Source organism: Meles meles, chromosome 20 (genome assembly GCF_922984935.1).
Source record: "Meles meles chromosome 20, mMelMel3.1 paternal haplotype, whole genome shotgun sequence".
NCBI lineage: Eukaryota > Metazoa > Chordata > Mammalia > Carnivora > Mustelidae > Meles > Meles meles.
This window is the reverse complement of record NC_060085.1, coordinates 47,435,837-47,450,099: the sequence shown is the minus strand read 5'-3', so window position 1 is coordinate 47,450,099 and position 14,263 is coordinate 47,435,837. Positions and strand designations below refer to the sequence as shown.

Here is a 14,263-nt window from a genome sequence, read left to right as displayed (position 1 = left end):
TGGAGGTGGAGATGGGATGGTCATTTGAAGTGCATGCTGCTGGTCTTTATAGCAGTGAGATTGAAGGAGGTTGTCTGTCAGTAGATCAGTGGATCTCAAAGTGTAATCTCTTGGACCACCAGTCACCAGCTGAGCTGTTGACATGTGCGGGTTCATTGGCCTCACCCTGGACCTCTAGAATCAGAACTTCTGTGGTTGAGGAGCAGTAACGTGTAGTTTGGTAAGCTGGCCAGGTGATCTCCGCTGCACAAAGCCCGAGAGCCACTGGTGAAGAGAAAGAAGAAGCAGGGCAGAGCACTAGGGAGCAACAGCATTCTAGGGGCTAGAAGAAGAGCCGGGTATTTCAGGAGATGAGTAAGAGGTCAGAAAGAGGAGGGAAACTAGAAGAATAGAATCATGGAGACGAAGGGGTTAATGTGGGCCTTTGCAGTAGGAGGTCATGCAGCAGATAAAGCGAGGTAGATGAGGACTTGAGGCAGTAATGTTACATGAAAATAATAAAAATACAGATTTCCATCTGATGCTTCAATTGGCCACTTGAGATTTTTTTTTTTAAAGATTTTATTTATTTTATTTGACAGACAGAGATTACAAGTAGACAGAGAGGCAGGCAGAGAGAGAGAGGAGGAAGCAGCCTCCCTGCTGAGCAGAGAGCCCGAGGCGGGGCTCGATCCCAGAACCCTAGGATCATGACCTGAGCTGAAGACAGAGGCTTTAACCCACTGAGCCACCCAGGCGCCCCTGGCCACTTGAGATTTATAAACACAGTTAGTTGACCCCTTAGGGGAGCCAGAGTCTATCAGAATATCAGCCAACAATGTCATTCAGTTCTTTTAGCTAGATTGCAGGAGCAGAACAAAGGACAAAGGTTGATTATGTAAACTGACCTGTAAAGAATACTGTTATTTTCCAAGTCATTTGGAATACTTGCAGAGATGTGTTTCCATCAACAGGAGCAATCACATTCTCAAAAGCTAATCTCTTCCAGGCTGCATTCTTATCAGCTAAATGAGCCTGAAAAGACCATGATCTCTGTAAGCAATTGATATTAACCTGTTTTAATAGGAAGCCAGATGCTTTAAGTCATTTCCAAATCCTCTGGGAAGTCATAAGAATAACTAAAGTTCATTTGGACTAGAAGAATCACTTTTATGCACAGAGAAAACTGTCCATGTGAAACCCGTTGCTACGACCATTCTGGATTTTTATTTCCTTCTTTCCTTTTAGGCTGAGAAGTTTGGTGACTCCTTTGTCTTTGAAGGCATGTTGAGTGAGCAAGTGAAGACTGATATCCAGCAGGCAGTAAGTAATGTCCAACCAGGCTCTCATATTTCTCTGCTGTTTGTTGGAAAGGGGTTGGGTTAAAACTCCAAGCTGTAAGGGCCACGACTCCTCAACCCCCCTGCCCCTCCTGCTGTAGATTGGCCCACAAGAGCAGGCCTGTGGGTCAGGGCCCCATGCCCTGTCCAGGATGGTAGCTGAAAGTGTCAGGTCTGACTTGGGTTTCTGTCTTCTGTACCTGAGTGACCCATTTTGTTGCTACGGAGGGCTTAGCTGAGCTCTGGACATTTCTGGGTTTCTTCACTTGTAGTCATTTCTAGAATGGAGGGTTAAATGTGAATTTTCTTTAACTTCTGTAAGTCTTCATCTCATCAGGCACTAGTGTGGAGAGAGAGTTTCCTATTTAAACTTATTCATGAATTCCTACAGTTGGAGAAGTATTCATGAAAGGGACCTTTGCTCTGGATATTCATAGGAAGTTGAGCCTGGGAACTGGCCTGACTACCCAGGGTGTACCTGCTTTCACAGAGAGGATCCAGGGGGGGTATAGCTCAGTGGTAGAGCATTTGACTGCAGAGAGGATCCAGGGAATGTGAATTAGGTGTGTTTTTCTCAGAAGTCATGGAAACAGTGACTGAGCTTCCATAAGCACCTGGGTGGTGAGCAGAACTTTGGATTTCCATATGTTCAAGAATTTGCTTACATACAAGTCTCATGAAGAGGTGGAAAATAGAAAACAAATAAAAATAGAAAAACAAAAAATTGTGGGTAAGCTAGGAGTTTGAGGGTTCAAAAAACAAAGAGGGCTGGGAATGCAGAAGAGGCTGGAGGTAGTGAGAGGAGAGAGGAAATGGGGTCAGCCTTCCTTTCAAGGGAGACTGATTGGGGCGCCTGGGTGGCTTAGTGGGTTGAGCTCTGCCTTCGGCTCAGGTTATGATCTCAGGGTCCTGGGATCGAGCCCCACATCGGGCTCTCTGCTCAGCAGGAGACTGATTAAGATACAGAGATGGAAGGCAGGAATTCAACCCTAATCTTCCTTTGTTACACAAGTTCCCTTTCAGTTGCCTGAGCTTGGGCTTTATGTGTTGGCCTCACTGTTCTTGTTCTTCCCTCTTGTAAGCAGCAGTGCCAGAAAAATGAAACTGTCTCATTGGCTCCTGTTTTTCTTTCTCTCAAATGATTGTAGCGAAGGTGGTCAGGGAGAGAGGAGATACAGCCAGACTTGCTCTTGATTCACTTACAGGAGAATCAGGCCACTTTTTAATACGTATTGTACATAAATGTTTTTAAAACATGACCAAGCTATTTGAATTTCAGGGATTTCAGGGGTCTTTTGCTCATTACAAGTTTTTATTCTATTATGTAATCTGATATACCTTTTTTTTTCCTTCTTTTTTTTTTTTTTAAAGGGCTTTGAGGTCACACTGGCCTAGTGTTGATGATCCAGCAGCTCAGGATGTGGTGCCTTGTTTTAAGATACGGAGTTCAGATGACGGAGGGCCTTTGTACTCATTTTTGTGATTTGCTCTTTCGGATACAGGGCCTCTTGTCACTCGAGAACCTCCAAGCACATTAGGCATAAAGGCAAAGGCAGATTATTGCTAGGCTCTGAGGGTGCCCTGTAAGTACCCAGCGAAGTGTGTGTGCTCGTAACCAGGACGATAACAAGCAGCTCTCACAGGAGCCTAGTGCTGGTCTCTTGCTTAAATGCTCATAATGGAAAAGCAAACCTTTTAAGCGTGTTTAGAAAGGGCTGGAATGAATAAAATGCATCTGTTGATGATTTGGGAGTGCTAAGTTTTTGTTTTTCAACCCCTTCTTAGGTCTGACATACCCTCATGCATCACACCTCTTTTTAAAAATATTTTATTTACTTATTTGAGAGAGAGAGCATGAGCAGGGGCAGAGGGAGAGGGAGAGACAGGCTCCCCGCTGAGCGGGAGACCAACAGGAGCTCCATCCCAGGGAGTCCCCAGACCCTGGGATCACAGCCTGAGCCCAAGGCAGGTCCTTAACCACTTAACTGACTGAACCACCCAGGCGCCCCTACCAGACCTTTTATTAACCCGGTGTTTCCAGAAGCACAAGACAGGGATGGTCCAGGAGAAGACTTGAAGTGAAACAGGAGATGAGTTCAGGTAGTATGTGGCAAAACCTAATATAATCCTGAATCATGGAGTGAAAATGTCACTCCCTTTTCAGATCTCTTTCAAGACCTGTGTAAGTCAGGACAGAAGTCTGATTTCAGGCGGAGCATGTCATTAACACTCAGCAGCACTTGTTAGTCTCCTGTTAAACAGACAAAATCAGCCTTGGAACCTTCCCCAAGCTACAGTAGCTAACTAGAATTTAGTAACATTGTTTACTTCCATGCAATTATTTTATAATATTGTTTATTTTCATATAATTATTTTTAAATTTTCATATAACTTTTAAGTAAATGTAAATTATTTTAAATGTTATAAATCTTTTTGTGACAGGTTATACCAGTGATACAAATTTTCCTTAAAACAAAACAAAACACTACAGAAAACCACTCAAAGCAAATGTTTAGCTTACTGAGTTATCCTGAGGTGAACGTGCTTGTAACCATCACCTAAGTCAGGAATTAGAATTTCTCTGCCTGCCCCAGTAAGCCCCTCCATGAGCCACAGCCTTATTGCCCTTTTCTCTTCCTAGAGTTGCCATTATCCTGCTTTAGAAAGTAAATCCTTCCCTGAATTTCTTTATAGTATTATCACCAGGTATATATCCCAAGGCTATGGTTTAATCCTATCCATTTAAGGGTAAATTTGTGTCTTTTTCAAGACTCTTTTGGGGCATCTGGGTGGCTTAGTCAGTTAAGCCTCTGCTTAAAGCTTAGATCATGAAGCCCCATGTTGGGATCCTTGCTCAGCAGGGAGACTGCTCTCCCTCTCCGTCTGCCATTCCCCTTGCTTGTGCTCTCTGGCTCTCTCTGTCTTGCTGTGAAATAAATAAGTAAAATCTTAGAAAACAAAACAAAACAAAAACTCTTTTAACCTTTCCATTGCTCCATCCTCCTCCCCAATTTTTCTATCCCTAACAATTTATCTCTGGAAGAATCCAAGGTGATTAACCTGTGGACTTTCTGCTGCAGCTCACCTGTTTCCCCTGTTCTCTGCATTTCCTGCAAACTGGTAGCTGGATCCACAGGCCTGATCAGACTCCCATTTGAACCCAATGGCAAGACCTCAGATAATGGCATTGGCTGTGCACATTGTTCTTGGGTTTTTGATGTTGTTATTCAGTTATTCTGTCTGGTTTTATGCATACATTTGGGGAGATCCAAAAACGATGCTACTGTGGCTCTCATCTTAGGTGTTTTTGTTTTGTTTTGATTTTAAAGATCCGAGGCAAGACGTTGAACTGGCTTTTAGGGTTTGCTGACAAAAATATCTGAAACTGTATGAATTTAATGGTTTAAAACAGAGCATATGGCATGCTGAAGTTTTCTTCGTTGTGATTATTATTCAAATGCCTAATTAATTTTAATTAATTTTAAAAGGTAATAGCTATTAAATCCTAGAAAGGATTAAGGCTAGTTTTGGTTGCTGTGTTGTTTTTGTTTTTGGGGTATTGGTATTTTACTCAAGATAACCTTCTATCGTTGAAATAAAGGTAGTGTTTAAAACATTTAATATTTTAAAAGTATACTTCATTTTAATAAGTATGTTGTTAAAATAGCTCATAAATCTTTGACGTGAGGGATGGCCATGGGTGGGGAGAAAACAGTTGCTCTAGGTGGGAGCCTGAGAAACAATGATTATCTCTTGGTTTGTGGTTTGACACTTTCTGAATTTGCTAACACTTTAACGAAAGAAATTTTTGAATAGGTGTCCTTGATAAAAGAGGAGGCTAGGTTATTTTGAGAAGTTCTTTTTAACTGAAAACCAATTTCCGTGAGGAATCAGAATTACCAAGTCATCTTCTTCTTCTTTTTTTTAAGTAAAAAACAGTTTTGGGACAGCCATATCCTGCCCAAGTAAATGCTGGCTGCAGCGTTATTTGGATGGTGCTGGACCAGGACAAAAGGCAGGGAATAAGGCAGCCTGATGGTCTCTTACATAATCACCATTGGGCGAAGACTCCAAGCTAGAAAGAGAGCCGTTAGTAAGGATGTGATTCAGTTACCTAAATGTGCATGGATTGTGATGAGAAATGCCTTGGGGCCCAGCAAGATTCTGAGGTCATACCCCAAAAATAATTTTTAGAAAAGCTTTACTAAGTTAAATAGTATAAGCCAAGCCAGAAACTGTTCAGAAAGGCAAGTTCTAGTACGTAGGAAAAGTAAATTAAAATAACTCAAAACATGTGCTTGGTGAATAAATTGCTCAGCCTCATTTTTGATGTTAGAAGTTTTACTTTTCTGGTAGCTTAACCACCATTTCCTTGGACAACCTCAGTTCAGCTTTAAGAGTTTTCTTCTTTCACCAAGACTTTTTTTCTCAAATTGATTTGGGGGCTTGTCGATTCAGAAAAGCCATAAGGAAAAGATCACAGCCTTTGAGTGAAGGAGACCTGGTTTTAAATCTCCGCTCTGCCACTCACCAGCTGGTTTTGAGAAAAGTCACTTCTTTGCTGCTTTTTGTCTTTTGGACTTCTCAAGTTCGATGCTTCGTTTTGAAAGTTTGGGGCCATCTTTTTAAAGCATTTTGATCTGCGGATTTCTTTCTAAATGATCTCTTTAGTTCCACAAGTTTTGTGATACATTTGTAATTGCTTGTATCTTAATATTTTTTAACGTCCATTATCGTTTATCTTAGTGATTTTGTTTGTTTTTGCTTTGTATCTTTCAAAACTTTGCTGTTAAGCAAGTGTAACTGTAAGTGTGAAAGTATGTCTTTCCTGTTGAATTTTGACATATAGGGATTCTCCTTTTGTCTAATAAGTTTTATCTTCAGATCTATTTTTTATTATCTATGTGGGTGTATAAGCTTTCTTTTGTCTAATACATACTTTTTCATCTCTTCATATTCAGTCTTTCTGTATCTTTATGTTTTTAGGTATATCTCTTGTAAAGAGTATATGACTGTTTTTAGAAAGTCCATTCTTTTTTTTGTCTTTCGGTCAAGAGATAGTTTATTTTTGTATAGTTTATTACGATTACTGATATATTTGGCTTTATTTCTTCCATTTTATTCTTTGTTTTGTCTTTATGTTTTTTCTCTTCTTTTTTTTTCAATTTCTTGCATATTTTTCCATTTCTTCCTTATTCTAACTTGTCTTATCTCCTTAGAAGTTAGATACTGTATGTCTCTTCATTTACTAGTTTAACTATCTATTTTAATGCTCACATTTAAAGTCCAAATTTTAGTCCCTTAATTTTTCTGCTGTATAATACTAGGACCTTGCTGGAATCATCCCCATTCAACTTCTGTATTTCTGATACCCACTAATTTCATTCTAATTTGTTCTCTTCCTCCAGTGCTTATTAATTAACCCATTTCTTTTTTTTTTAAGTTTTTTTTTTTTAAAGATTTTATTTATTTATTTGATAGAGAGAGATCACAAGTAGGCAGAGAGATCACAAGTAGGCAGAGAGGCAGGCAGAGAGAGTGAGAGGGAAGCAGGCTCCCTGCCGAGCAGAGAGCCCGATGCGGGACTCGATCCCCGGACCCTGAGATCATGACCTGAGCCAAAGGCAGCGGCTTAAACCACTGAGCCACCCAGGCGCCCCAGTAATTAATCCTGCTTTTTGTCTTTTGGACTTCTCAAGTTCGATGCTTCGTTTTGAAAGTTAACCAAACCTTATTTGGTTACTGCTATCATTACTACTATCTCTGCCTTCCTTTCTGCATCTCAGACAGAATGTATCTTTTGACTACAGGACATCTTTAGGTAGTAAATGTTCTTGTTATTAATTGTTTAAAAATATATTTAATTGTATTTTATTATTGAAAGATATTTTCACCTAGTAAAAACTTAAGGTTGGCAGTATGCTTTCTCTGCACACTGAAAGATGATTTCACTGTTTTCTGGCTTCTCTTGTTGCCACTCATACACAGTCTGTTGCTGTTCCTTTGTAGGTAATCTGGTTCTGGATGCCCCCTCCTTTTTTAAGATGTATTTTTTTATTTGAGAGAGAGAGAGAGAGTGTGTCCATGTGCGATTGCACGGGTTGGGGGAAAGGGCAGAGGGAGAGGGAGAGAACTTCAAGCAGACTCCCTGCGGAGTGTGGAGCTCCTGGCCCCAGCCAGGCTAATCCCATGACCTTGAGATCAAGACTTGAGCCAAAATCAAGATTTGGATGCTTAACCAACTGAGCTACCCAGGTGCCCCTGACTCTGGCAGCTTTTACGATTAAATCCTGTCTTTGTTATTATACAGTTGGTCTATGATATTTATAGGAGTTGATTTCTTTCATTTACCTGGCTTGAGTGTCATTGGGCATCATAGATCTGAGAACTGGCATTTTTTTTTTTAAACAGCTCGGGACTATTCTTGACCATTATTGTTTTGAATACTGCCTTCCCTCGTCCTCACTTATCTCTCTCTCGGGGACTCCACTTAGACATTGGTCAGCCTTTGTCATTCTCTCTTCTATGTCTCTTAAACCCACTTTTGAACATATAGATGTGTATTCCATTTATTTTTTATTTTTTTTAAATAAAAAAAATTTTTTTTTTTTAGATTTTTTTTTTTTTTTAATTTGACAGAGAGAAAGATCACAAGTAGGCAGAGAGGCAGGCAGAGAGAGAGGAGGAGGCAGGCTCCCTGCTGAGCAGAGAGCCTGATGCGGGGCTCGATCCCAGGACCCTGGGACCATGACCTGAGCCGGAGGGAGAGGCTTAACCCACTGAGCCACCCAGGTGCCCCTCCATTTATTTTTTTAAAGATTTTATTTATTTATTTGACAGACAGAGATCACAAGTAGGCAGAGAGGCAGGTGGGAGGGGGTAGCAAGCTCCCTGCTGAGCAGAGATCCTGATGTGGGGCTTGATTCCAGGACCTTGGGATCATGACCCGAGCCGAAGGAGAGGCTTAACCTGCTGAGCCACCCGGGCACCCCGTGTATTGCATTTATATATTTCATTTTAATTTGTTGCTTTTTGGCTTTATCTTTAGTATTATTAGTAGTTGCTGTAAGGATTACTATATGTATACCTAACTTCTCCTAGTCTGTCACAAAAGTTAATATTTTAACACTCCAAGTAAATATAAGTGCCTTGTAATCATGTAAGTTCCATTACCCCCTGCTGTAGTTGTCATATGTAGTGCATCTACATGCATTGAAAAGGCTCGAGATGATGTTACATTTTGCTCGCAACATCCACACACACACACACATGCACACACACACACACATACACACACACACACATATATATTTTTAATTTAAGGAAGAGATATATTGGGGCACCTGGGTGGCTCAGTGGGTTAAGCCTCTGCCTTCGGCTCTGGTCATGATCTCAGGGTCCTGGGATGGAGTCCCGCATCAGGCTCTCTGCTCAGTGGGAAGCCTGCTTCCCCCACTCTCTCTCTGCCTGCATCTCTGCCTACTTGTGATTTCTCTATCAAATAAATAAATAAAATCTTAAAAAAAAAAAAGAGAGATATGTTATATTTATCCAGACCATTTCTGTTGCACTTTATTCCAGAAGTTCCCTGTTTTCATTGGGTATCATTTCCTTTCAGCCTAAATAATTTCCTTTAGCATTTATTTGAGAACAAGTCTTATATCCATGAATTCTCTTAGTTTTCCCTTGTCTGAGAATGTTTTTACTTCCCCTTCATTCCTAAAGGCTATTTTCACTGAATACAGGCCTCTAGGTTGGCACTTGTTTTCTTTCATCACTTAGAAAATGTACTTTGATTTTTTTTTCCTGGTCACATGGTTTCAGTCATTTGAATAACTGTTTTCTTATACATATTGATGTTACTAATTTCTGGCTTCTTTCAAGATTTTAAAAAATCTTGTCTTTGTAGTTTGATTATGATTTGGACATTTAGACATTGTTTTCTTGGAGATTAAAGAGTATCCTATTTGTTGAGGTGCTTGTGTCTGTGGATTTATGTCTTTGACCACATTTGGGGAGTTTTCAGCCATTATGTCAAATATTTTTTTGAGCATTCATGTCTCTTGTCTTTATAGAACTCCATTGCATGAGTGTTAGATATTATCCTACAGGTTCCTGAGGCTTTCTTCATTGTTTTAAAATGGTTTTTCTCTCTGTTCTTCAGATGGTGTACTTTCTATGGATATGTCTTCAAGTTTCCTCCTTTTTCTGTCATTTTCATTCTGCTCTTGAGCCTATCCAGTCAGATTTTAATTTCAGATATTGTATTTTGCAATTCTAAAGTTTCTTTTTAAAATATAGTTCTCGTTTCTCTGCTGAGAATGCCTATCTTTCTTTCCGTTCGTTTTAAGAATATTCACGTTTACTTCATAACTGATGGTTATCACAGCTGCTTTAAAATCTTCGATAATTCGGGGTGCCTGGGTGGCTCAGTGGGTTAAAGCCTCTGCCTTTGGCTCGGATCATGATCCCGGGGTCCTGGGTTCGAGCCCCGCATCAGGCTCTCTGCTCAGTGGGGAGCCTGTTTCCCCCTCTCTCTCTGCCTGCCTCTCTGCCTACTTGTGATCTCTGTCAAATAAATAAATAAAATCTTTTAAAAAAATCTTTGATAATTCTAACATCTGAGTCATCTTCGGGTAGGTACTAGTTCAGTTTCTTTTCCCTTCACTATTGAGTTTCAGGTCCTGTTATGATTCTCAGGAGAATATTGACTTTTTTTTCTTTTTTTAAGGCTGTCAATCTGGTAACATGGTAGATATAGACCACAAGCTTTGTCTTGACTACTGCTAGTAATGATTTTGTAGTTTTGTTTGCTTATCCCTTTTACTCCAGCACAACCCCATGGTTATTTTTTTTTTTCTTCACTGTAACTGGCATTTTGCTTGTTTTAATCAATTTCTTGTAAGGGTAATAATGCCTGCCTAGTAGAGAGTATTGTAAAGACCAAATTAAGTAATGTGTGCAGAACCATCTAATACAGTACTTAGCACATAAAAAGTCTTTTAGTAAATGTCTTTATGCTGACTTCTTCCTGTGCACTGTCTCTAATTGAAAATTGAGTTAAATTTTCTTTGCTTTGGTTTACGATTCCCCATTTGTAAGATTTGATAATGTCACATATAGCACTCTGCCAAGTTGCAATGATATTTGGAAATATTGTTTCCAAACAATATTTGTTTGGTATTGTGGAAGAAATCCTCTTGGATTATCTCAGAGTCCTTGGCTGGAGGAAATATCAGTGACATAAGTGACATATGCTTTTTTTTTTTTTTTGGTGGGGTTGGTAAAATATACAAAACATATATAATTTTTGTATACATATACATATATACGTATATACATATATTTGTATACATATACGTATACATAATATTTTGTATACAAAAAATATACAAAAACATAAAATTTAACATTTCAACCATTTTTTTTTTCATTTCAACCATTTTTAAATGTACAGTTTGTTTCCATTCCCAATGTTGTGCAGTCATCATCACTGTACATTCCCAGAGTTTGTTCACCATCCCAAACAGAAACTCTCTACCCAGGAAGCAATAACTTCCCATTCTCACTTCCCTCCATCCCCTGGTAACTTTGATTGTACTTCATGTCTCTATAAATTTCCTTATTCTAGGTGCCTCATGGAAGTGTCCTTTTGTGTCTGGCCTACATTACTTGGCAAAATGTCTTCAAGGTTCATTTATGTTACAGCATGTATCAGATTTCATTTCTTTTTAAGGCTGAATAATATTCCTTTGTTTCTATAGACCGCATTTTCTTTATCCATTCATCTGTTAATAGACATTTGTATCATTTCCAGCTATTTAACATCTAATTGCTGTTTTGGCTTTTGTGAATAATGCTTCCATGAACATTGGCATTCAAGTGTCTGAGTCTCTGCTTTCAGTTCTTTTGAGTATGTACAGTGACATTGTTTCAGTTGTTTGGATTCATGCCTCCTTGATTATCAGCCATTAGCCCTGGGGTGTGTTCTTTGACTTCCAGTTGATTTCCAGTGATGGAAATGAGTCTTCCAGTTGATTGACTTCCAGTTGATTGACTTCCAGTTGATTTCCAGTGATGGAAATGAGTCTACCTCCCAATGTCTGAAAGTTTGTTTTCTGGTGTAAAATGTGGTCTGTTTAGCAAACAATCAAAAATGTCCTACTGTCTTCTAGATACTGTGTTATTCCTGAGAATACAGAGATGAAAGATAGCCTTCTCCCCTGCTCTTTAGGTGCTCAGAGTTTAAGGAATGTGGTAAACCAAAATTCAATGTTTTCTCTCATTTATGAAATTAAAAAAAAAGATTTTATTTATTTATTTGACAGAGAGAGAGATCACAAGTAGGCAGAGAGGCAGGCAGAGAGAGAGGGGGAAGCAAGTTCCCTGCTGAGCAGAGAGCCCGATGTGGGGCTTGATCCCAGGACCCTGAGATCATGACCTGAGCTGAAGGCAGAGGCTTTAACCCACTGAGCCACCCAGGCACCACTGATTTATGAATTTTTTTATATCAAATGTTTTAGAGAGATAAAAATGAAAACATATACATCATTTGTTTTAAAATTATAAAAGTAGGGGTGCCTTGGTGACTCAGTCATTAAGCGTCTGCCTTCAGCTCAGGTCATGATCCCAGGGTCCTGTCCTGGGATCAAACCCCACATTGGGGCTCCCTGCTCAGTGGGAAGCCTGCTTCTCCCTCTCCCACACCCCCTGCTTGTGTTCCCTCCCTCACTGTGTCTCTCTCTGTCAAATAAATAAATAAAATCTTAAAATAAAATAAAATTATAAGAGTATATGAGATTTGCACCATCATGGAGTGTCCTGGAGGTAGCATGAAATAACATGGAGAAACGATTTAGAAGGGGCATTGGCAGGTGCTGTGGTAAGGAGTGCTGGGGAAGAGTTAGGGGAGGTGCCTGGAGAGCTGCGTTTGTTAGGTTGATCAAGGGAGAAGGCCTGTGCGTGGAAGAGACATTTAAGAGAAACCTTGCAGATGTGAAAGAACTCATTTTGGGATCAACTAGAGAAAAGCATCAGGTAAAGGGCCTACTATATTCTTACACTCTAGCCACTCAGCTTTTTGCTTTGTATGGTCTGGTTTTAGCTATGTTTACTCTGGGAAGTCCATTCGAAATGCTCCTCTTTTGTCCCACATTCCAGATTTAGGTTGTTCCATTTATTTGTTCTTGTGGTTTCTTGTGCTTTCTCTTTATGTCATTTATCTCGCTCATGATTACTTGTGTAGGTATTTGTTGAATGCATTTCCCTTTCCCAAGTATGTTCTGTGATGGTGGGAGAGAATGCAAACTACCACGCTATTCCCAGCATGGTAATTGTCACTTAATAAGCAGTGAATATCTGTCCCCTGCCCCCCAAAAAGAAAGAATGCCATTTGGGTATCATCTGTTGGAGCATTTAGTTTTTGAAAGCTGCAGGGCTCAGACCTGGTATGAACTGTCTCATGTTGGAAAGTTGCTTTTCCTTGGCAAGAGAACACTGACTTAGTCAGTCAGGGTTGAGGTAGGTTCACCGTAACTGAGTTATTTGGGAAGGGCAGTCAGGGCTGGCTGATTGGATAAGATAAGAAGAAAACATAGTCACACAACTGTATTTTGTGTCTGTTTTTGAAAAGAGTAGTTGGCTGTCTGATTTAGGAGCCAGTGTGTGGTGTAGGCTCAGGAAGCAAAGCTTGATAACCCTGGAAGGTGAGAACCCAATATAATAGGATAACAGGGCCCAGTTTTTTTTCCCCAGCCTGCTCCAAAGTAAGGCACCTGATTAGAATGAGTATGAATTTGAGGCATGCTGGTGTTCCAGACGCTCAGATTTGAAATGTCTCTTTAAGGAGTCCTTAAGTTTCTTGTCAAGTCATAGGTCTTTTGAGAGCTGACTTGGATGAAATAATAATGATAATCATGATTCTGACATCCTGTACCTCCCAGATGTTGCTGCTTGCATTGTAAACCTGTGAAGTGAGACAAAGATTGACTATTAAGTAGGGGAGTCATGCCCAGGAGATACCCAGCTTTAAGAAAAACTTATGCTGGGGCACCTGGGTGGCTCAGCGGGTTAAGCCTCTGCCTTCAGCTCAGGTCATGGTCTCAGGGTCCTGGGATGGAGCCCTGCATTGGGCTCTTTGCTCAGCAGGGAGCCTGTTTCCCCCCCTTCTCTCTCTGCCTGCCTCTCTGCCTACTTGTGATCTATCAAATAAATAAATCTTTAAAAAAAGAAAAAGAAAAACTTACGCAAAAGTGAGAATTTAGAGTCGATGGAATTTCAAAAACATCTCGCAAAAAAACCTTCCTCTTATAGATGAGGCAACCATGGCCCAGGAGGGGAAATGGCTTCCCTCAGTTCTAGATAATGTTGAGGGTAGCACTGACCTTTTAGCACCTGAGAACCAGCCTAGCACCATTCCTATGGTGTAAAACTCATAAGCCAGGAGCTGTCTCTCTCTGTCTTTACAAAAAGATAGCCCACTGAAAGACTGTATCTACAATTGGTATTTATCCAGAAAATGTCACCCAAAGTGGGGAGGGGTTTCAAAAACATGGAAACCTCAGGAACACGTGAATTTATTCATTAAAAAATTTTTATCTTTTGTGTGCTGTGGGCCAGACAGTGTTCTGAGTGCTGTGGATACAAAAGGAACCCAGGTATAACTCTTCACTTTCTCAGAGGTTATAACTCTATAGGACTCTAAACAAGTGAACTTCTATCAGTGAACAGTCTAACAGACAGTTGTGAATAAAACGAAACAGACTTAACAGGATGGAAAGTGACTGCAGTGTAGTGTGGTTGGGTTCTTTTGGCTTTTCTATTTGTGGGGTCTGGGATGGCTTCTCTAACACTTGGGTGAGCTGAAACTTAGATGAGGAATAGGAGCCAGCATGACCGGTAATGAAGGGCGATGAACAAGGGGGATTGTGATGGGGGCGAGGGTG

The 14,263-nt window shown here is 40.2% G+C and overlaps 1 protein-coding gene across 1 annotated transcript in view; it reads left to right on the top strand.

The window, feature by feature from the left end:
• SUMF1 (sulfatase modifying factor 1) overlaps nucleotides 1–14,263 on the top strand; it is a 105,899-nt gene that overhangs the window by 23,790 nt on the left and 67,846 nt on the right. The window contains exon 3 of the mRNA XM_045989644.1: nucleotides 1,228–1,302. Within this exon, the coding sequence (XP_045845600.1) occupies nucleotides 1,228–1,302 (75 nt within the window). The remainder of the gene's footprint in view (nucleotides 1–1,227; nucleotides 1,303–14,263) is intronic.